The sequence below is a fragment of the Zonotrichia leucophrys genome, chromosome 12, assembly GCF_028769735.1.
Source record: "Zonotrichia leucophrys gambelii isolate GWCS_2022_RI chromosome 12, RI_Zleu_2.0, whole genome shotgun sequence".
NCBI classification, from domain to species: domain Eukaryota; kingdom Metazoa; phylum Chordata; class Aves; order Passeriformes; family Passerellidae; genus Zonotrichia; species Zonotrichia leucophrys.
Genome location: NC_088182.1, coordinates 11,931,005 through 11,954,938, shown reverse-complemented (window position 1 = coordinate 11,954,938; position 23,934 = coordinate 11,931,005). Strand labels below are relative to the sequence as shown.

At 47.9% G+C, this 23,934-nt stretch overlaps 1 protein-coding gene across 4 annotated transcripts in view; it reads left to right on the top strand.

The window, feature by feature from the left end:
* Positions 1 to 658: 658 nt before the first annotated feature.
* FLNB (filamin B) overlaps positions 659 to 23,934 on the top strand; it is an 88,361-nt gene continuing 65,085 nt past the window's right edge. The window contains exons 1-4 of one of the 4 annotated variants that reach the window (XM_064723658.1): positions 659 to 754; positions 3,596 to 3,670; positions 17,006 to 17,106; positions 18,215 to 18,622. In XM_064723658.1, coding sequence (XP_064579728.1) covers positions 18,274 to 18,622 — 349 coding nt within the window. In that variant the 5' untranslated portion in view covers positions 659 to 754; positions 3,596 to 3,670; positions 17,006 to 17,106; positions 18,215 to 18,273. Of the gene's footprint in view, positions 755 to 3,595; positions 3,671 to 17,005; positions 17,107 to 18,138; positions 18,623 to 23,934 lie in introns of those variants that run through there. The other 3 variants (XM_064723654.1, XM_064723657.1, XM_064723656.1) reach the window with 3 other exon arrangements.

Here is a 23,934-nt window from a genome sequence, read left to right as displayed (position 1 = left end):
AGGCATCTTGAGCTGGACCACAAAACCCCATCACCAGGAGCCCCTCTCTGATCAAAGCAAGGAGGGACATGGGTGCCCAGGCATGGGCATGGCCAGGCTAGGGCTGGCTGGGGTTTCCTGGCAGCAGGGATGGGGCTGGGGTTTTCTGGGGCCCCTTCTCAGTGTGCTCTTTCAGATCTGGGTATCTCCTCTGCCAGAAGCAGTTTCCACTCCCTTCAATTTCCCAGGGGCTTGGTGAGACAGGGAAAAAAGTGCTGTCAAAGGTTTTCCCCTTCCCTTCCAAAGTATAAGCCCCTGGGGTTCCCAGCAGGGATTTGGCAGCCACAGGAATGTGTGGGAATACACGAGACTTCAGGACAGGGCTTAGGAGTGTGTGCTGTTGTGAGAAATGTCTCACTGAGGACTTCTTGGCATCACACTCACCCCAAGTCTCAGAGCAAAACTGCCCATGCCGACCCCCCATACCCTGGTTTCTCCCAGGTGCATGTCCTTGTTTTCAGCAGCCTGAAACAAGGGTGTGCCCAGAGTCCCTGGCGAGGGATGAGCACAGTGCTGCGGTATTCGCCGATATTGTGCCTTTAGGGCGTGAAGGAGTTAAACTTTTCGGATGGAAAGCGAACCGAAGATCAGACTAGCAGCCTGGTGACCTCCCGCCGCTGGGACAGCAGCAGCAGCAGCTCCCAGCCCAGCCCGCAGTTCTATCCATCCATCCATCCGTCCGTCCGTCCGTCCGTCCGTCCGTCGGCGGGGCGCGGTAGGTGCGAGGGGCGGCGGGGGCACCGTGTGGGACCTGCCCTGGGCTCCGGTGGGACCCCGGGGCTGGGGGCCACGGCGGGGAGGGGGCTCCGTGGGATGGAGGGGGTGCACGGACAGCTGTGCCTGTTCTGCTTTCAGAAAAGGAGTTGTTCAAAGTGAGCTTGTCCCGACATTGCCCGGGGAATTGTGATTTCTTGCCTTTTGGGACACCCGGTCAGCAGACCCCGAGAGTTTGGGAAAAGAGAGTTTTGTAGTTGAACTCCTTGCATGCAGCAAGGGAGGACACTGTGGGTTTATTTCTCCCCGATGAGGAAGAAATGACAGCTGCATGATTTAATCCTTTCCTCTGATGATGGTCAGAGATTTACCAATAAATGCAAAAAAGCAGCCAGTCAGTTTACAGTTTCTAAACAATGGAAGATTTTTTTATAAGTGGAAATTCGGGGTTTTTTCCCCTTGAACTGAAAACATTGTGGTATGATTCTAAGTAGTATAGCCTGTTGTGCTAAGTTGTCTCCCTGGCTTTTCAGTTTATTGAGCATAGTAGACTCTCTGGTTCAAAGACAAAGTGTCAGTGATCTGAAAGTTTATTTTGCAGTAATAAAGTGCTATTGTTTTACCTAAGGATTTGCATAAACATTTCTCATATAATTTACATTGTAATGTAATCATTTTATATGATAGAATTATCTTGTTCAAAAAGCATGGCTAAATCATGTCATGATAGTTTCTGGTGAAGAAACAAGGCTTACTTAATATAGTTAAAAGAAAAACAAGAAGAACCACAATCCTATAAAACTAAAACCAAAGTATTATTCTGTTCTCTTCACTGCAAGAATATCCTCAACCCTTATGGCATTTTATGTTTTTCCTTAGAAAGAAATCAGAAGACATATTTCCCTAAAATTTGAGACTTTTTTAAAAACTGAAATGCTCTTGGGATGGTGTTTGAAGGAGGTTGCCAGGCTGCTCAGCGGTAGTTTCTGCCCAGGCGAATGGAAGGGCAATCACCACATTTCAGTCAGAAAAGCTCAAATTGCTCTTTACTGGCCCCCCAGTCGCTAGAACTTGATTCCCCCAAGGTACTTTCTGGCCAGAGATGACGCTCTTGATTACAAAAATGGAGGTCTCCTGGTAATTGCATTTGATTTATTCTTCCGTATCACGGAGAACGAGTCAGTGTGATTCTTTGGAAGTATGAACTCTTACAAATGCTAACGTGTGGGGAGAAAGAAAACAGCAATTTTTATTATCTTCTTAACAACAGCCCACAGGAATGTGCTTTGCAGTGAGTGCAGCTTACAAGTTCCCCTGCCTCAGCTTTGGCCTTTCCTGAGGGCTGCTGGCACAGACAGAAACCCTGACTGGCCAAAAATCCATCAGGGGAAGCAATAATCAAAGAGGGGGAAAGGAGGCCGTGGGATGCATTAAGAAAAGAGCTCTAAAAGGTCATTAGTAGAAATGCAGAGGGGAGCCCCACTCCTGAGGGTACCCCAGAGACAGCCTGTGGCTGCTCAGTAAGATCCAAGGGGGATCTGGAGCATCTCTTGGGGCCAGGCAGCACCTGATGTAGGTGACATCTCATGGTTCCCTGGTTATTTGTCTCTTAGGACTGCTAAGAAGTGATGCTGTATGCTATGGCTTTTGTCATTGATTAACACCTTTCCACAATGGTGGAGTCTGCCTCTCTATCTAAAATTAATGTCACAGAGAAAATGTCCTGAGGCAGGTGGTAATTTGTCTGAGGGGGGCAGAACCTGCCCAGGCTGGTGAGGTTTATTCAGCAGGCACTTGATACTACTCTCATTCAAGTGGATAATAAAACTCCCATTGATGTTTTTAATCACTGATGATTTCTGTGGGCTCTCGATTACCACTGCAGGCATGTCCAAAGTGTTTGGGTTTGTGGTGGGGGGTGCACAGCGTAGAGAAGTCTGCTGTATCCTGTTTTTGTAAAGGGCTTTTCCTCTTAGTAGTTGTAGTGAAAACAAACATGTGGGAGAACAATGGGACTTTTTTTCTGTTTTCCTCTAGATTTTTAAATACAACAAAAAGCCAATTAGAATTAAATAAAGTGCATTAACATAAAAGGGATTCCTATATGTTAATAAGGAAAATGAGCGTAACTACTTGAACATACAGTGACAAGCACAAAGGTCATTTGCCTTCTTGATCCCAGCCTGTGTTTTTCCAGTTGAAAGCCTATTCATTAAATACCTGTGAAAACAGAGTACTGGTAAAGAACAATGCCTGTGCCATAAAGTTGTTATCTGTAGGAGAGTTCACACCCCAGATAAACACCCTTGCATGCTGCTGGGCACTCTGCAGGCTTTGGAGTTGGCAGCTCAGCAGGGACCAAAGGGGAGTCTGCAGAAAGGATTTCCTTTCTTCAGATAAACGCAGTGGTATTGTATTTGTTGTGTCTAAAATGTTTTTCAATGAGCAAACGAGGATAATTCTAGTTGCTGTAAAAATGGAAGTAATAGTAAAGATGTTAATGCTTTCTAGGAGTCAAAATTGGAATCACCAATGAATTGCTCCCAAGAAAACAGGAACTAGGATGAAGTACAGTATGTGAGGTGGGACAACTGCCTTCAACTGCTCCCATTTAAATTACATGTGTTTTAGAGAAAAATCTGACATTGATTCTTCCTTCCATATGAGAGGTGGAGGATCTACTCTAAGAGATAGTTAAGGGTACAGTTAGCTGTTTACAAGGTAAAATTACTCCTGTTTGAGCATATATTGTGTGGCTGCTTAGCTGCAGCTTTCTGCCATGAGTCACTTTTCCCCTGGGAAGTGGAAACCCCTCGCCTCTGACATTGCTCTCTCCATGCAGGTGCTGCAGCTCACGACCACATCTGGCCTTCACCTTCTCAGCAGCAGATCAGGATCCCAAAGCCCTTCACTACAGGTGGGTTTCCTGTGCCACAGTCATCATCCTCCCTGCTGCTCTCCCTTTCTCATTGTCTTTTCTGAGTGGCAAATTGCAGTTTTCAGTGTGTTTATATGGAAGGAGATTATTCATGCTGCTGACAAAGTCCAAGACTCCTCTGACAGAGTAGCTTGCACTTGACTTTTTAAAGATACCATATCCTGGGCTCTCCAGGTATCACAGACTTAGTTTTGCTTTATCACTGGTTTAATAAACTGGTGTCACTGGTTTATTAAAAAAGGGCTGCTTGTCATTGTTGGCTGAAGTGCAGCTGTGTGTGGACACCAAGGTGGGGACACTTTCCAGATGCCATCCATCAGTGGGCAGGTGAGAAAGGCTGAGGAATATTGGTAGGACCAGATTTCATCCCAGTGTGTTCTGTTTCTGTTGAGGTCAAAGTGCTTTGTGAAATCAATATGAATTTTAAGGGATTATTTTAAGAGAGGGAGAAATGGATAAGGTACAATTATATCAAAGTACCACATTGAACATTATTTGGAGTGTAAGATTTTGGATTTATTTTGAAACAACATATCCTTTCAAGAATTGGTATGCTCTTATTCAGTTCTAACACATACTACAAAGTCAAAAAGAACAGTTTAGAAGAGCCTGAAACCAAGGGAAGCAGCTTTTCGCCATCATTCTCCTGAGAACTGTATGCATCAGGGTTTTGGCTCCAAGTCATAGTGATGCTAAATTTAAAAATCCTTTCAAAACAGGGCTCAACCTTTCTCACAACTCTCTTAATAAAAAGCTCAATGTTGAAGTGATAATGTTCGGAACAAAGAACACTTAGTATAAACATTTAGCTTGTACTAAATAAATTACACTTGGTCTTACAGTCACGTTACTGGTGACAGCTTGTACAGCCTGCACCCTTCCCCTGTAATTCACCAGAATGAAGCAAATATACATTGTTGGGAAAAATTTCTTGACTTTTGTCAAAGAGCCCAACTGCTGTCAGCAAACATATTGTGGGAATATGAATCTGGAAACAAACAGATCATTAGAGGGTAAGTTAAGGTTTTGTGATTTAATTCTAAACATGTTGAGTGAGTGAACCAGAGATGTGCAATGCCAGAAAAACTGTGCACCAAAAGGGTTTTTTTCTTTAATGAAAGCTGGTATTTTTATTGAATACAAAGTACTTTGGGTGACAAAGATGGCTACGTATGGAAAATATGAAGTTTTGCTTGTTCTGGAGAATCATGAAGATCATTTGATTAGAAGTAATGTTGTGCCAATGCAAGTTTAACATTCTTTCCTTGTGGAAATTATTCATCCATTTACAGAACTGTATTAAAGTACAATAATTTTCCAGTATGTGAGGAAAAAGAGAATATATACAGAGGATCTCTGCTAGGACAGGAAGTAGTGATGTGGGCTTGCATCTCTGGTTGGATATTATCCGTGCTTTGGCCTGTTACAACTGTACCAAGGGTTGAGAAAATGAAACCGCTTCCCCAGTCAGAGCATCTTTTTTGGGAAAAGCCTGAGCTGAGGCTGTGGTACTGCCCAGCCTGCTCTGACTGCCACAGCCACTTGGGTCAAGGACCATCAGGAAGGCAGGGAGCCAGAGGAGCTCTTTGCAGTCTCATGAGAGGACTTGGAAATCATCTGTGGAATCCTGAGAGGGCACAACCGTTCTCAGCCTTTTAGAGAAATGTAGTCATGTCGGGGCAGGAAGGAGGAAGGGAGCCAGGCCCCATTCCCCAGCATGAGACCCTGCATCCCTTGGGATGGGCCAAGTGCCTGTGACCAGGCTTGGGTCTCTTCTGGCCTTTCATTCTTGAGACACATGTCGAAGCCCTCCCCCGTGTCTGGACACATCACTGCAGAACGGATATCCTCATCTGCCCCTGCCCCTGTTCTGCAGGGACAGCCACAAGGCGGTCTGTGTCCTTGTGTACTTTGGCAGATGCTGGAGCTTCGCTCTCTCAGGGAAAAGCTGCTTTGGTCTCTTCCCTTCCTATAGCCAGACAGCTACTGTCTTGGCCTCAGTGCTCTCTGAAAGGCAGCCTGAGCTGCTCTGCTGTATTTGAGAGGAGAGGGCTACAGTGAGGGAGCAGCAGGAGATCTTCACTTCAGAGTGTACCACAAGGCCCATGCAGATCTGGAAGACTTCACAGCTGGCTCATCTGCCAGGCACCTATCCCTGGAGCACTTGCTTCAGTCAATAGCAGCTCTGCCATTAATGATTGCCTGCAGTGTCAGTATAATGAAAAAAGAATATCCTTTGAGATTGTCAACCTTGCCTACCCTCTAGCACATTCAACTACATCCTGTATTTCTCTAAATTTAAAGGATTTGCTTCCTGTGATCTTCTTTGTATCCCACTGGCAGCATTAACCTGAATACAAATAGGAAATTATAAGACATTTCCCAGAGTCTTTGACAAGATAGCAAAACACTTCTCTTTCTTAGGAGCAGAAAGATATTTTTTATTGGAGTAAATGCCCCTGCACAACTGGGCATTTTGCAGAAGGGTCCCTTCATGACCACGTGCCAGAGTCTTTCTCAGTGCAGTCAACACACCTCCTCTTGCCTGGCCCTTCTGCTGGGCTGTCTGCAGTGTGGTCAGGCTCCCAGTTACTTCAATACTGTGTTTTAGATGCTCTTAATTTTATAACAAGATAGAGGTTGATCAATACTTCCTGCTATTTCCTGCCTTCTCTCACCACACTGGTTCAAAGAGTTATTAAATCAAAAAGTCCAGCCAGCTCAGTGAATCCAGCCCAGCACTCAAGGGTATGGTTATGAGGGATGCACAGGATGTACTGATCCTCAACTCAGGGTGAAGGAACAGCTTTTTGCTGCTCTTCATTTCTCTCTAGGAGAGAGCACTGATGAAGGAACAGACTGCAAGAACACGAGAGCACTGCCCAGAGATTTTGGGCTGTTGCGAGAAGATACCAGACAATAACTTAAGAAAATCTGAGCATTGGAATCTGAGGTTCAGAAGTGCTAATGGCCAGGATAATGTGTTATTTATTGCAAACAGGCATCTGGAGTGGCCTCAAAGGCCTGGATGTCCGACTGCCCTGCTACACGCATCAAAACCCCTCTTCAGAGTCTCAGTCCCAAATTCAGTCTCCAAAGCCAAACAGTGATGGTATCACATTCGCTTTTCATTTCTGTGTGGGCACTGTGCCCATGCAGTTATAACACAGCTGAGTCTGATTTTCATATAGTTCATTGTTTACTTATGATTTACTATAAAGTTGAGCTTGTCTTATTTATGAGCAGCCATGAAGATATGGGATTTCATCCACTGGGTGATGACTCATTCATTGGGTTGGACTGTTTAGCTCCTAATACGTGACATATTTTGGACTATTGGATGAACAGCATTTCTGCATGAGCCCAAATTAAATTAGGTGAATGGAAATAATTAGTTGTTTGTTTTTAAAATCATGTTTGTAGCTGTGTTTGTACTGGGTCAGCTCCGGGTTCATTCTAGCAATGTGCACGAGGGCAGGATGAGTTGCTGTACTCTATGGTGGAGAGGTGATGAGCAGCATTTCTGAGTCAGACGTCTAAACACGCCAGGGGCGACTTTGCTTTGTTTCTGTTGCACAAGGAAGAGCTTTGCGGTGATGGAGCATTTGATACTTTCTATGAACTTTAATGACTGCAAGATTTCTTGCACTGCTGCAAACAATTTGAGAAACTAATTTGTAAAATCACTCATAAAAATCTCATGTTCTTTCTGTAATAATAAAACTCCTCGACTGGAAAAAGAAATACAAATCCTCAGAAAGAGTAGCTCAGCAGGAGTGTACTTCGGCCGCTCTTGTCTTGGGCATGCTCTCCCCTCCTGTGGGTGCGTCATGCCCCATGAGGTCAGCAGGAAGAATTCATGCACAGGCAGAAATATCGCCCCCGGTAACGCTCAACTACATAAGGAAAATGAAAAGTTTTTAAAACCTTTTCCCCCTCTTCCTGCCCCCAGCTCTGAGGGATGGGACCAGGACCATGGGAAATGTCGGAGTAACTTTGTCGCAGTGAGAGGTTGTTACGGCTTACAAGTTTTTACAGCCAGGAGCCCTGCCAGCAGAAATTTATGCCTCCATTTCAGCAGTAACGATGCTTCCCAGAGCTGTCAGCCGGCAGCGGGCTGGGAGGCAGCAGTGGGGCGTGTGGGGGACTCGCCATGACATAATCACATTCCTGCGGCATGAGAAGATACTCCCAGGCCGCAGCAGGGGCAGCACAGCCCCTTCCCTGCTCCCACCCCATCACTGAGGTTCTCAAGGCCTGGGGAGTGCAAATGAACCCATCGGCTCTGCAGGCTTTGTGTGATTTTGGGGCAGAGTGGCTGGAAAGTTGCCCATTGGAAAAGGATCTGGGGATGTTGGTTGACAGCATCTGAGCATGAGCCCAGGTGAGCCCAGGTGAACCCAGGTGGCCAAGAAGGCCAGCGGCAGCCTGGCAGTATCAGTGACAGTGTGGCCAGCAGGACCAGGGCAGTGATTGTCCCCCTGTACTGGGCACTGCTGAGGCCACAGCTCAAATCCTGGGTTCAGTTTTGGGCCTCTCACTACACAAAGACATCGAGGGGCTGGAGTGTGTCCAGAGAAGGGCAAGGGGGCTGGGGAAGGGGCTGGAGCACAAACCTCCTTGGGACTGGCTGGGGTGTTTGGCCTGGAGAAAAGGAGGCTCAGGGGGAGCTTATGGCTCTACAGCACCTGAAAGAAGATTGTAGCCAGGTGGGGTCAGTCTCTTCTCCCAGGTGTAACAAGTGACAGGACAAGAGAGGAAGCAGCCTCAAGTTACACCTGGGCAGGTTTAGATTGGATATTAAGGAAAATTTCTTCATCTAAAGCACTGTCAAGCACCGGAATGGGCTGCCTAGGTCAGTGGTGGAATCACCATCCCTGGGAGTGTTTAAAAGCCATGTAGTTGTGGCACTGAGGGATGTGAGTTAGGGGTAGCCTGGCAGTGCTGAGTTAATGGTTGGACTTGGTATCTTAGAGGGATTTTCCAGCATAAGCGATTCTATGGCTCTATGATTTCACCGCTGCGGGGTTTTTTGGTAGGGATTTTTATCAAATGAAACCAATAGGACTTTTCGCTGGGGCTTGTCCGGCGCCGGGAGCGACGGGGCCGCCGTGAGGGCCGGGCCACGCGGGGCTCTGTGGGCCGGCAGGGGGCAGCAGCGCCAAGGGCTGTGTGGGGGCGGCTCGGCCTGAGGGGGCACGGAGCGCGGGCATGGAGCCGCGGGCACAGAACCGCGGGCATGGAGCCGGGCTGGGCTCCCAGGCACCCCCTGCCCACTTCATCCGTGCTCCTGAGAGCTGTCAGAGTGGCTGGATCTGCCGGGAAGGGAAGCCAGTCTGCCCCTCCTCAGACAGCGAAGGCGTTCTCCAGTTGTACTTGATCGGTTTGCAGCTGCTTCATCACCCTCTGCCACTTCGCTACTGGAACTTTGCTGCTGTCAAGGAACCTGGGAGAGGATTTCTGCTTTGCAAAAGGAAAATTTGCAGTTGCTGTGAGAACAGCAGAAAACTCAGCACACCGCTGCCAAGGCTGGCAAGGGAGCAGGAGGAAGGACTCTGTGGGGCCAAACCAGCCTGCCACAGAACAGGGAATGGCGCATCCGTCTGTATGGAGCTCCCAGGCCCTGGGCTGTGGCTGTGTCAGGGCACCTGTGCCAGCTGAGCACCAGCAGTACCAGTCCACACTGGTGCTTTTCCCACAGGATTGAAGTCTTCCACTGTGGAGTCTTCCCACCTACTGCTCCCAGAGAGACTGAGATAACACAGGTGTGCTGGCATGTACCCTGCTCAGCCCCACGCTTTAGGACACAGTCATACCAGCTGCTTGCCAGCTAGCCATAGCCATGCCAAAAGAACTAAAGTCCATGCAGAACAGAGGAAGAGTTTTACATACAAAGTTCAACAAAGAGAACACATATCCAGAAGACAACGTCTGTGCAGAGAACAGGAGAAGGAGATTTATTGTAGGTGCACCTGGTCCTCCTGCTGCATCTTGCAATCCGGGGGCCATTTCTGGTTCCTAAGGGAGCTGCTGCTGCCTCCCTCCCCAGGCTTGAGCCTCAGAGAAGCCAAAAGCAAACAAGGGCCCCCAGAGGCACCTGGGCGGCCACCATGCTGTGCCTGTGCAAACATCCAGTGCCTCTGAGAGGGCAGTGGTGATAACCCAGAGCTTTGCAGAGCTCCTGCAGCCCTGGTGACATCCTCACTGCCATGCCCCTGTGGGGCTTCCACATAGCACAACTGGCCCCAGCTGGATCAGATCACCCCCATCCTGCTGCAAACCATGTTATCACCAGGGCTGTAAAGATAACACTACTTACCTGGGGCAGCTCTCTGTGTAACTCACTCTTCCCTCCCCCTTCTCTACAACCACTATTGCAGCAATGAGGCGGCTGGAACTAGGCACAGTGACCACCCTCGGAAAAGGTTCTCAAACAATGCCCCAACACTGTTCCCCTTTTACATTTGGCTCTTGCTCACTCTGATTAGTAGGACTGGGCTTGCCAGGGCTCTGGTTTTCCCCTTCTGTGTCATACCAGGCTCTTGGTTGGTGTTTTAGCTGGTAGGGAAGTCACAATACTTACAAAGTTCCTTGCTTGGAGTGCCACACCAGATGGCTGATATGAAATGCAGCACCAGCTGTTGCAGTGGCTGAATTGCCCTTTGAAATACACAGTTCCTTGATTGAAAAGGGTCTATTTTTACTTTTTGGTCCTTTTCAATTAGATAGCTTGTGACTGGGCTCATTTTCAATATCATCTCCCATATCAGGACTGCCAGGCACACAAGGAGCAAGAGGTGCCAGCTGCCCAGCTAGCTCCACCAGTAACACCTTTCTAATGCCACTGTCTCCCATTAGTATACCTTTTAGTCCTTTTTTTTTTTTTTTTACAAAATCCAGGAATCATAATTTTGAGAAAAGCAGGAACCTGAGAATTGCAGGTTTTGCCCTATAAGCCAAAGGTTGAGCAAGAGCAGAGTGAGGATCCCCCCAGGGGAATCTCACAATTTTTAGGGAAAGTAAACAGCCAAAGAAGATGCTAGGAATTGGAAAGGCACTGACTGTGCCATGGGGTGGGTGACCTATTCAGCTTTCTTCCTGCCTTGTTTTGTCCCATCTGAGAACTCCAGTTTCTTTGGACAAACCCTTGCTGAGTTGTCCCCAGACACCCAGCCCCCTGGTTCATGCAGGGTACACACAGCTCAGGGTTTTCCAAACCACCACCTTCCTCCTGGCCACCCTGGGGTGGTGTTTTCCATTTGTTCCGGGACAGCGGCCACACCCTGCCTTTTTCCCCCTGCTGGTGCTTCTTGCACCCGCACACCCGCCTTTCCTCTTCGAGGGTGTTGCTGGGCAGAGCTCAGCTGCAGAACATTGTTGTGCTGCAATATACTCACTAATAGCAGAACTGACTAACAGCTATGCAGGGGGAAGGGTGGCTTGAGGCTGGTAAGTGCTGGCCAGGTCCAAGTGCTTTTCTTCTGTTTTTTATTATTCCTAATTCTCACCCAAATCAATGTGATGCTGTCCTCAGAGGCCTCTGCCATTCCTTCTGGTTCTGCAACATGTTTAAAACCTAAGATTCCTTTCAAGTAGAGGAATGCCCCCAAACACATGGCCTCACACGTACAAGTATTTATGGAGGAAGTTAAATTCTCTAATTGCTTGGCTGGATCTAGCCCAGGCTCCCAGCATTGCACTGAGCTGAGCAGCAGAACAATGTACAGCCCTTGTGTCCTTATGCACCAGGCTAGGCTTATCAGCCCATGGAGGGGCTAATAAAGCAGCTTTCAAATGAGTCAGTAGACTTAAAGCTTCTTTTACGCAAGACTTCTGTCTGGGAATATTTTTGTAAGAATGTTTAAAAAAGAGAAAGGAGCATGACTTCAGCCTTTTGCAGAAAGCAAATCCACTTAAAAGTGCTTTTGGGGTTGATTATTCGCCATCATGAGAACACTGAAGTGGGGTTGGTAGAAGTGAGCACCACAGTGTCATGCCTTTCCTCTGAAATAGCTGGGATTTTGTGTTTTCACTCACTCTGTGCACTGGCATTCTCACCCCACTGCTGCATCCTGGGGTGTGTGCCAGGAGAGCCAAACAAACTCCCCCTTTGGCTGGACATAGGTCAACAATTTTGTTTATGTCACGCAGAAGAGTTTTGGTTTGTTTAAAAAATATACACTGTTCCCCTGGAAAGCGTTCCTTCCTATGCTACATCCAGCTGTCCCAAGGAGGAGCTTGGCTGCTCCTCTGAAGTCAAACAAAACTGTTCATCTGTATCTCAGGTTACAACAGCTCCTGAAGAGTAACTGGGAAACACTTGGAATTCTGTGCAGTCCATGAGCTCTGGCAGACGTGAGATGCTTAATTCCAACTTTACACTGTCACTCCTGCAAACTCCAACTCACAGAGTAAAAGCACAGAAATTCAAACCCTGAGAAAAATGGGTGTATCATCTTAGGAAGAGAACTCTGGTTACCCTGAGTGCAAACACAAGCAGTAAGTAAGGCTGGAAGTAAGCAGAGAAAATGTCTAATGAGGCCCGTGCCTGCGGTATCTGCTAGGGGCAGGAAGCCCTGATTAGCTGCACACTGGAGCATTGTGTGGGTTTGTATAGGATCTGACTTCCCAGGTCATGAAATCAGATCCTGAGTTATTTTAAAAATGAGCTGCTATTTCAAATTATTTTTCAACCTCATGTTTGATATGTCAAGTCACATTTATTTGGGTAAGCTATGTTTCACACGGACACCCACAGTGCAACCATTGCTGCATTCCTGGTGCTGGGGGCAGGGATGGGTTCTGGCTGAGAGCAGGCACTGCCCTGGGGACAATTGCACTGCCAGGCATTGACCTCAGGTACCAACACAGCTTTGTTTGGATTTTGGAAAGAGAGATGCTTATATATGGCTGCATGTGTTTTTTCATTTAAAATCAACTTCACTAAACAGAAGTAAAATTAAATGCCCTGCAGCAGTTTATCAGTCAGAAAAATAGATGAACCAAGAAAAAGATATGAACTTCCTAACATTTCCATGGGAACAAGCAGCAAGGGTAGTTTGGACAAATAAATTAGGTGAATTCCTGCATGAGACACTCCCAGGGAATGCCCTGTCCTTGCTCTTCCAGTAAGTGCTAGATGGATTTCAGTTTAGTTTTCTCCTCTGATTTCAGGATAGCAAAAAGCACAAGCAGGCTTGCTCTTGGGCTGTTTACAGCCTGTGTCAAAACCAGACCTTTAAATTCCAGCTGTGGGTCTCCCTGGGACCCAAGGCAAAAGCAGCACTGCAAGTTCTGGCAAAACACTGTGTTTGCCAGATGGATGCTGCTTTTGGCACCAGTTTTAGCTTCTGGATACATAATATAATGCAGCAAGACATATATATACACATATATAATAAAGCAAGAACTCTGCGCAGAAGTAAAACCATGTTCTTCCAGACGTAGAGAGATGAAAATTTCCCCAGACACAACTGCTACTAGAAGCAACTGTTGCCCGAATAGACTTTCCAAATATAAATTTCAATGCAAATTCTAGAACAAGTTCTATTTTTCAGCATATTTCTAGAGATTTCTCTGCCTAAAGACATCCCTCTGTCCAATTTGGACTGAACTGCTGCTACAGGCTCTCATACTGCTGTCTTCCTTGGATAACAGAGGAGGAAAGAGAAGATGGAAAAACTCAGAACAAGTTGTATCAAAGGTCCTAGCCAATAACTGTATAATGCAGAGCTTCTTTGCCTTCCATAGAGCTGCTGAATAAGGAAAATGCAATCCATGTGATGCAATCCATTTGATTCATGCTTTGACTTGAACGGCTTGGTTTGGCTTCACTTCGTAGAGATCATGGTAACAAAAGGAGAGGTTTAATGACGACTTCATCAATTGAGAATAAACACTTCTATTGTCTTTCAGAACCAGTAAACAGGTAACGTGTGAAGAAAATGTGCAGTGTGTTTGGAAACCTTTGACACAGGAGGCTGGGAGGACCCGGCTGTGATGCTGAGCCAGGCTGGGTGCTGCCAACTGCGCAGCAATGCCATTTATGGTCACTTAGTCATGAAATCCCTTTGACTAACAGTGCCTGTGGCTTCGGAAAAGGCAAACCTTTAACTACTGGGAGCCACAGCTGCTGGATCTTTAGTGTTACTGCTGGGTGCTGGGTTAGCGGATGAGCTGCCCTGTGGGGATGTGAGGATTAGCATCTGCACGCTGGCTTGAATGTGCTACAATTTGTTTTATGGCATTTGTTATGCATGGCTTTTGTTTTAATGCACAATGCTGTCCTGTGTTTGGATAAGGCTATTATGTGCCAAAAAATTATAAATATTTAAAATCTCCTGATAAATTTCTAAAGCTACCCGGGTGCTATAGCCCAATTATTCTTTTTCCAAGCCTTTGCCCTGACAACTCACATGTTTGACAGCCCCAGGGTACAAACCTTCAGTGTGCTGCTGCTTTGACAGAAACCTTTGGAAATGATGGAGGCATCCTGCTGGCTTTTCACCACACATTTCTGCTGAGATATGATGCATCTTCAAAGTCACTTGTGTGGGGTTAGTTGTAGTGTGGGGAATAAAAGTTATTGTTCCTTGTGTATTAGCAGTACCACTGAAATCTCAGAGAGGCGATAACAAGCACGACCTGCTGGTGCAGAGAAAAGTCCTTTTACCTGCAAAGACTTGGCCTGAATGCTCAGCCATGGCCGATTCCTGCTCTAAGCAAAGTGTGCAGATGTTGGATTAACAGTTGAGAGTAATTCCAGTCCTTGTGCTCTTAAAATCAAAGCAATCTGTTGCTGAACAATGTGTCAAGCAGAGAGCATGTACAGTGTCCCAAATGGCTGGGATCTCTCATGTATGGCCCATGACTTGGAGGAATCCAGGAACATATCATCACATGAGACTGTGCTAAGTTGATTACCCTGAAACAGACCTGACTTCGTTAGTCACTCCATCATGCGCAGTTCCCTGGTGTCAGCGAGGGCCCACGCTGCCGCACCCCACACCCTTCTGCTTCTGCAAAACCAGCCTTCCACAGACTTGTCCTCAATGAAACAGCCAGTGTTAGAACTGCCATTTCCCTCTGCTGTTAGCACGCTCCAAAAAACAAATAGCAAGGGTCTTTTTAAATTCAGCCTTGCAGTGAATTACCACAGAGGAAGAGTATTTTTAAAATAGTGAAAAAAACCCATTGCTGTGTGTAACTGCTTAAAGAGTTGTACACAAGTTGTAACCAAGAAAGCAATGACTGTGTTCTTCTTTCCTTGTATCTGTGTCTAGCGGGTAAAGGAAGAATGGAATGGAAAGATCCTTGTCATACAGGACAAATAAAAAAAAGTATCCGCCCGAGAGCATAGCATTGAAATCTCCCTCTCTTTCTGCCTATATACATACATCCACACAAATATCTACCCATATAAATATGCATATAAGGTATTTCTGCAAGGCATACATTAGTTCATTTGTAATAATATACAGTACCAAGATGTTATTCCAGCAAGTACAGATTCATGGGTTAGCTTGTTTTTATTTCTCTGTCTCCTGATGAAACACAGGTTCACATTTGTTTAACTGTCTTCCAACTTCATTTCAAAGGAAATACAGTTTGTCAGGTCAAATGTGACCCCAAGAAGAATCTGATCCCAGAGCAGTACAGAGGGACTCTCTCATCAGTAGATGAGACCAAGCATTGATGCCCAGCCCTGCAGTTGCTGCTACAGCTGGATATCACATTTATGGCCAGGCAGGTCCCAGACAGGACAGCTCTCCTAATCTCAGTCACCTGTGCAGGTGATGGAGTACTGTGCAGGCAGGGGCTGCCCCTCTTCACTTCCCATCAACCAGAAATCTTGGTCAGATTTCTGTAGCTGTGAGGGTCATCTGTGACTGGGAAGAAAGGAACGAAGCAAGAACTGTTCCTCAGAGCAGAAATTATTTTGCTTTTTTCATTCTCTTCCCATAAAGCAGTCATTGTTTTGCAATAATCATGAAAGCAGTCAGGATGCAAAAGGCTGAATTCTGATCAAAACCCTGTGATGTGCTGGGAAGGGCAGCTGTGACATGGGCTGCTGCATCCAGACCACCAGCACCCCACCAACCCTGCATGGTCCCAACAGCAACAGCCTCCATTGTGCCAGTGCCCCTGGCCTGAGTCTGACAGGCTGAGCTGGGCTTGCATGTCTGTGCCAGAGCTTTGTTGAGCACTTCACATCTGGTTTTGTGCCTTCGTGCTTCTGGTAGGATGGATGGATGGATGGATGGATGGATGGATGGAGTGGTGGAAAACCACTCAAAGAAACCACTGTCCTTATGTGTGCAGAGCATGTCATTGCACAGTATATCATTAGGATGAAATTTTTTTTTTGCTGGGTTTATGGAAAAAATTACTTTTATTGAAAATTTTAGCTAAATATGTAAGTTAAAAATTGAGGTCCTAGTGCTAATTCTGTCTTTTTCCTGTGTAATTCCTATTCACTGCCTAACAATGGCTGAAGCTTCAACTTGCAGCATGGCACGGGCACAAAATGATACTGAAGAGTATGCATTACTAGGTGTGGCAGTGAAAAGGAAAGGAAATTAAAATATTATAAGCAATCAGCTAATCCGGATGTGGAATGGTTGCTAAGGAGTCCCAGCCCAGGCCAAAGTCAATAAGCAATTAGTATCTATTAAAAGATGAAGTATAGGATGATGGGAGAAAGGTCCTTGAGAAAAGGCTCAGCTCCATATTTCCAGGCTGCTCTCCCCTGGGCTGGACAAGCCTGCGCTGACAGCAGAGCTGCTCACAGAGGCACTGCCTACCCTGGCATCTCCATGCCATGTCAATGGTTTTGCGCTGCAAATAAAAGTTCTCACTTAATGTCAGTTTTTATTTGAATAATAGAAGCAACTTCCTGCTGCTTGGCTCAGTAATTTGAGGAAAGGGCAGTGGCTGCTGTGCCATGAGATACACTTCAACATTTCAGTATGCTAAATCTCATCTCTGATTTCTTTGATAGTTTTAAAACAGGAGGCAATGCTGATTAGGGAACAATGGAAGTTTAGACATAACTCCCACATTACCTCACCTTTGTATTTGCTTCATTCTTTATTGTCAAAAATGCATCTAATTTAAATTATTCTGGGGGTAGGGTCTATTAATTCACTGGAGAGAAACCATGGTGTGATGGTTTAGTGGAGGTATTAGAATAACACCCTTGAAAGAAAATAATTTGACATCTGCATTCTGATTTTCTAGCTGAGAACGACTATAATAATTTAATTAAATAAGACTTTATTGACTGTATTTTAATGGATTTGTTTTCTCTGACAGACATCTGCACCTTTCAGAGTGGAAGCCTTGATGTAAATAGGTAGACAGGCACATACTTCGCTTGGATCAGTGGAGCAGCTCCTGGTAGCAAAGCCAAGACTGTAAGTGCGTGCTGGGTTAGCGGGTGGGCACGGGCTTCCCTCGGGATAGGGACACACTGGGACACCTCCCCGCAGCTTCCAGAGACCCAGTAAGTGTCATGAGATGTCTCGGCGACCTCCAAAAATTAAGTTTGCAGCAAGGCAGCTGGAGTAGTTCTATTGACTCTGCTGTCATCAAATGAGTCAGCGGCAAGTCACAGTCTCCTATGTCAGCAGGGAGTGGCCCGCCAGGAAATCAGTCACAAAAGTGGGGGAAAAAGCAAGGACCCTCCTCAAGAATTCGAACCGTAATTGACTGCTTTTAGAGGTTTCTATTATTTTCAAATGGCCGATAAAATCGTGTGTGTCGGCACAGAGGTTGCCGTCCCGTTGCCACATCGCACCCCGTGGGAGGACCCTCAGCCTCTCCCGGCGCGGGCAGAACCGAACCCCCCCAGCCCGGAGCCCCGGCTCTGCCGGCCGCCCTGCACAGCTCTGCAGGCCCGGCCAGAGGTGTCACCCACCCCTGGCTGCACCCACCCGCGGCCGTCACACGGCGGGCGGCCTGACTGAGCGCGGCTGTGCTGGGGGTGTGCGGGTGGGTGGGGGGCTGCGCTCCCGTTGTACTGCGGGTTTCATTTGTCTGTGGGGCGAGGGCGCTGCACCCGCAGCGGGCACTAGCGCCAGGCCAGCTGCGCTCCTGCCCGTGCCTGGGGGCCGTGCCCAGCCCCGCCCGGCACCTCGGCCAGGTGAGTATCGGCCCAGGGTGGTCCCGGTCCATCAAGGGCTCTGCCAGGCCAGGCCAGGCCAGGCCAAGCCAAACCAAGCCAGGACAGGCGAGGAGAGCAGAACCAAGCCGAGCCGAGCCGAGCCGCGCCCATCCGATCCCATCCCATTCCCAGGCCGGCCCCCGCGGGCCGGTGCGGCGGGGCGCGGGGTTGATGGGGCGGAGGGCGTGCCGCTCCCCGTGGATAAAGGCCGGGCGGCGGCGCGGGGCCGCGCAGAACGGTTGGGTTGGGTAGCGGGGGAGGCGGTAGCGGCGGCAGTGAGAGCAGGAAAAGGAGAGGGGCCTCTGCTGAGCGCGGCGCTCTTCACTCTCTCCTTCCCTCCTTTCCCTCCCTCCCCGCAGGCAGCCGGGCGGGGCGCGGGCGGAGCGCAGCGGATCGAGGAGGCGGAGCGGGGCCGGCCATGAGCACGCAGGCGCGGGGTCAGGGCGCGCGGAGAGCGGCCGATCCCGACGGCGAGATGCCCGCCACCGAGAAGGACCTGGCGGAGGACGCGCCTTGGAAGCGGATCCAGCAGAACACCTTCACCCGCTGGTGTAACGAGCACCTGCGCTGCGTCAACAAGCGCATCGGCAACCTGCAGCATGACCTGAGCGACGGGCTGCGGCTGATCGCGCTGCTGGAGGTGCTCAGCCAGAAGCGCATGTACCGCAAGTACCACCAGCGGCCCACATTCCGCCAGATGCAGCTGGAGAACGTCTCGGTGGCCCTCGAGTTCCTGGAGCGGGAGAGCATCAAGCTGGTCTCCATCGGTGAGTGCGTCTCCGGCGGGCCGTTTTGTTGTTTTCTCGTTTAATTGTGTGTTTTCCTGCGCTGGACCTTTGCCTGGCGGAGCTATGGCGGGGCTCAGGGCAGTGGGGGCTGCGGGCTTGGAAGCTGAGGGGCTGCTGCTGCTTCTGTTTTTAAAGAGCTGGGTGTGCCGTGGGGCTGCCCCACAACCCGGCTGTCGGGGCTGGCAGCGAGCTCCTGTCCTCAGCGTGCCTCATGATCACTGCTTCATAGGTGAAACTTTGCTTTCAGGTCTTTCCTGAAGAAACCTAGTGCCGGAGCGAGTTCTCTCCCTGTGCAGGCAGTTCCTCAGGCACTGACCCCTCCCGCAGCCCGGCAGGGTGTGCGGCGGGACGATGCTGCTCTAGCTGGGCGTACCTGGGCTCCGGCACCGTGCTGGAGCCAGGCTCTCACGGCTGTGTAGAAATAGCTGCAGCCGTAGGTAGGATAGGAGTGGGGAGACTTTGCTCAGCACAGCCCAGTAGATGATGCCAGTGTTCAGATTAGCACCGATGCCTAAGCACAGTTGCAACTTTTGAGTAGGATTGCGCTTTCTCAATCTTTCTGCTGCGATAGCTTAGGGCAGGAAATGTCCAAGGAACCCTGCTAAGCCCAGGCAGTGGGTGCTTAGAGCTGGCATGAGATTTGCCTGCCTGTGCCGTACTGGGCGTGGAGTTGGTTGATAGCTGGTAGTTTGGAGACGGAGGCTGCTGGCATGCACGTCGGATTGCGGATGATCCCTCAGGAATGCATTCGGTGACCGTTTGGGGAATAGCTCAGGTGTGGCCATAACGTAGTCTGTAAAGCAGCAATTTGAATGCCTGAGAGATCTCTGGGAAGGAATGTGAATGCCTTTTCTAGCTCTTTGCCAGATAACTATAACTACTGCTTCCTGATGATTCTGGCCTCGATTAATTGCACAGCTGAATTTGTAGAGTGTAGCTCTCCTCAGTTGTCTAAAATGCTTGGCCAAGGTAAAAGCTGTTTCTCTTCAAAGGCCTTAGCTACAATAGCAAGAAAATAGAAACTTCTCCAGTTTGGGGGAGACCTGGCCCTCTCTGGAAACCTGTAGCTGGGTACCCTCTTCTTCCCCTCTGCTAGTGTGTAAAAGCAGCTTTGGACAAGAAGTGAGGACTGTTGGTCCCAACTGGCTGATTGTCCTCCCTGGGCAGAACAGCTAACTTGCAGCTGGGAATTAAACTGGTGCTAATTATTTACTTAGAGATGGAGTCCCTTTGCACTCAGTGGGGTTCGAATTGCAGCTGCTGATTCCTGGGCTGAGCTTTTGCTAACATCAGAGCTCACCTTTCTGTGGCAGGTTGTTGTGTTGACTAGCTCCAACACCAGGCCAGCATTCCCCTCCTATTGTATTGTTTTCCCTAGAAAAATGTTGTTGCTCCAGCTGCCTTCCTCTTTGTCTGTGGAACTTCCCGAGGGTGACGGGCTTGGGAGATCAAGGCTGCTCCAGTCAGGTCTGGCTCTCAGTGACTTCCGTTCTAGAAATGCTGCTGCAGCAGCACAGCTCCTTTACATGGTTAGGCTGAACTGCAGGGTGTCTGTAATCGTTTAAGACATGTCTATTTGTTTTACAGCTTACTTGCTTTGTGTTGGTTATTAAAAAACCAAATAAAATTTAAAAAACCCAAACCATGAGAGAACTTGAAGCTTCGAGAGAATGGAATGACTACGACTGCTAATGCTTTTGCCATATCCCAGCCTGTGCATGAAGGAGTGTACAGCTCCATCAGTGCTCTGCCACCTGAGCTGGAGCCAAGGAGTAGCACAGGAGCCCTACTGTACAGTCCTGGATAAACTGAGCCTGTCCTGAAAAAACATTCTGAATGGCCTTTCCAAAAAAGACATTCTGACTGAGCCTTGCAGTGCTTTGCTGGGTTGAAGGGCTGAAGCCCTTGGCATCTCTCCTCCAGATGCAGTGTACACTGGGATCACTGCCTACCTGTCCCTGGTGTGCTTTTCCCTGCAGGTTCTGAAGAACTTGAGGCTTTCTTTTTTTCCCCCTACTGTTTAGTCTCTTTTGTGTTGTTGAACAAAACCAGGGCCATTGCAGACCCTGGAGCTGAAGTGAAAAAAAAAAAACAACTAGTAAAGGCTCTAGGTGGAGAACTTTTATGACCAGGTTGGTCTTTAGGGCCTGGGGTGTTTAGGGCCAACTCTGAGCCAAATCAACTGGGGAAACCTGACAGCTGTGCCTGCTGGATTTCTGGCATTAATAATGCCATCAGACCTCTGCTAAGTGGATGCAGTGCCTGTTCCAGTTATTATTTAACTTCCAGGAACATTTTGGAAGCCATGTGTTATGGCTCAGCTACTGCTGCTGTACTACAACCACATTTAAAAACCTTTTCAGTAGCAAGGTTTTGGCATTCAGTGTTTGTCTATTTAAAATAAGTCTGCCTATGCACAGTGTTTGACCACAACCCTTTCTGGATGGACATTAGAAGCCCTACCTCTCCTGCTGCTTTTACCCTTGGTTTAGTCTTTGCTCAGAGTCTTTTGCTAGTTTCAGAAAGCTTTTCTTCTAGGCATGAAGTATCTCCACTTCAATGCAAAATTGACTGCATGTATGATCAACTGTAAAAAAGACCATGAAGCACATAGGTGCTTTGTGCCGTCCAGCAAAGATGGGAGTGAATGCTCTGAAAACGCTGCTGTGGGAGGAGGTGACTTCACAGAGCCTTCTTCTCAAAGTGAGGTGGCTGCTGTGCTGCTCAAGTGTTAACAAGTGTTAAGTCTAGCCTTTTTCAGTGTCTGCTAGACTGAGATAATTGCAAATTCCTGGGTGCTGAGTGGCATGCTGCATGACAGGCATTGGGAGTAGGATGCCAGGAATGTAGAGCACAAGGGCTTTCTCTTGGTGAAGGGGCAGATCAACTCTACAGATTGCTTAGCAGAGAAGGGAGGGGAGTTGAAGCTAATTTGGGATTTAGCTTGTCCCTAGAAACTCCTGGTAACAGGAGTAAACTCATATAGCTTAAGAGCAGAGGAGTTGGATGCCTGAAGCCTGGCAAATGGTTTTGGGGTGAGACCTGCCAAGATGCACCCAGGCTTGCAGCCAGCAGGTCCTAGGTGCAAACTCTGCTGCTCAGTACCTGTTTGCAGTGTTCTCATGGCCACTGCTCATCCAGCAGCCTTGTGTCTCTGGTAGAGGGAGGAGGGGTGCCAAGCTGCCTTGTTGAGTAAAACTGCTGTCTTGGGCTGCTACAGTCAGATTGAGTAAACTGAAAAATGTGGTTTCTCTGCCAGGTTGCAATTTCACCAGGTAAGTGAGCTGACCTGGCTTGCCTCAAAATGGCAGGATGTGAAGTGGCAATGAAAGTCAGTGGATGGGCAGTGGCATGTCTGTGCCATGGCAGTAGGATCCACTGCTGGCCATGGCTACTGTTGTGTGATTTGTTTACAGATTTGTCTCTGTGGTGATCCTGTGTCCTCCTGCAGTGCCTGCAGGGAGTTCAGCTATGCCAGGCAGGAGATGGGTGAGGAGAGGATGGGGTTATAATCATGGTCAGTTGGTACTTCAAACGTAATCTGTGCATTGGGTGGGGTTCTGGCTAATGACCAAGTACTTGATGCACACACTGTGGTCTATAGTGTGCTTAAGATCAAAGACCCGTGAGTCTGAGGACCTTATAGTAATCTCATTTTAGGAAAACAGCTGAAAACCTACTTTCTTCCCATGCTGCTGGTGCATTAAAGAGTGGCAAAACAAACTGTACATTTCTAGAGGGAAAACTAGTCTCTTGTAAAACAGTAAATGTGTTGTCCTGTAATGCTTAGAGCTAGGTCCTTGAAAACTGAAAAAAGAAAATGTGTTTTCAGCCTGTGTACACTTAAGGGCTCTTTTATCTCACTCAATGTTCTATTAACACATCCTAAAGAGTTAGTCAAAATACGCTTGCATTTTGTCTGCCACTTATCTGGGACTTCCCTGGATGCTGCTTTCTGGAAAATATCCAGTGTGTCTTGGAAGCAGATTTCTGCTTCTTGGAAATATGACACTCCTTCCCCTTGAAAATAATTTTTGATAGATGTGCAGTGGACCTCTTTGCTGGAGGTGGCTTCAGCTTTGGAAGGTACTTGGTCTCCTCAGGACCTTCTGTTTCAGTGGCTGGACTGCTGGTGTAATGAAAAAGTGCCTTTGCCTGAACAATGAGTTCCAAGTTACAGGAGACTTTAAGGTAGCTTACACAGACTGTTCTTGCATTCTTTTACATATGAGCGGAAACTTGTAAAGTGATCAAACTTCAGTAAAATTACTTAGGGCCAGCTAGACTAATGTGCTAAACAGCTTTTTCATTTAAGGCACTGAAGGCTGTGCCAGCTATTCAAGATGGACTGAACTTAACTGCTCCATATTCTAATGCCACGTCCTGTATTGACTTACATGAGGATGTTTAAATCTAAGTGGGTTAGGATAACTCTTTTCTAGCCTACAACTGTAACCTAAGAATGTGGTTTGCCTTGTGTGTGGTCATGCTGCGATGTTGCCAGCATTGTTCTGTGTCTGCTCCAAGCAATGGGAAGTAAAACAATGGTCTCTGAATCCCCCAGGCTGCAGAAGAATTCTGTTTTCTCTCTGCTGCACAGAAAAAGACTTTGATGAGCAGCTAGTTTGGGCCCTGAACAACAGTCTGCTAAGTTTAGACCACTAATCCACGTTTAGCAAGCACACCAGAGCAAAAGTGTTTTGCTGGTTATGTTGGAGTGAACAAACCTCTGCTGTACTGTGGTGCTTACCAGGTCCCTGCCACCAGCACCAAGTGGCCCTGTCTTCCTTGATTGCCTGGCATGACAGAGAGCTCATGAATATGTCACCTGAGTCATAAGTCATTACAGTAAAAGAGACACAGAGCTCAGTGAATTGGTGGTTGGCTCTGTCTGGTGTGGTACCAGTGTGTCTGAAGAGCCTGTCACAGTGGCTCTTGCTTACGAAGCATTGAGCATGACTCTGGCTGTTGGTGATGTAGCCAGGCTTTCTGTAGGCAAACTGCAGGTGCCTGTGGGGTTTTCTTGCCTTTTTTGGTGTCCTCTGGTAGTACTGTGGGTCCTGTTTAGAGTACCAGCCATGGGGAGGAGGAGTGCACCATGGTAGTGATGGTGGGTGGAAGTAGATGGGGTGGGTAGCTGCCATCAGCTTGGATGTGGCAAGAAAAGCGGAATTGGATATACCAAGCGTGTCTCTGCCAGAGGAAGTGCTGTGTAGCTGGATGTTAGCTGCTGTGGCAAGACTCAACCCCAAAATATATGTAGAAAAGACTAGGGGAAGGCACCCACCCTT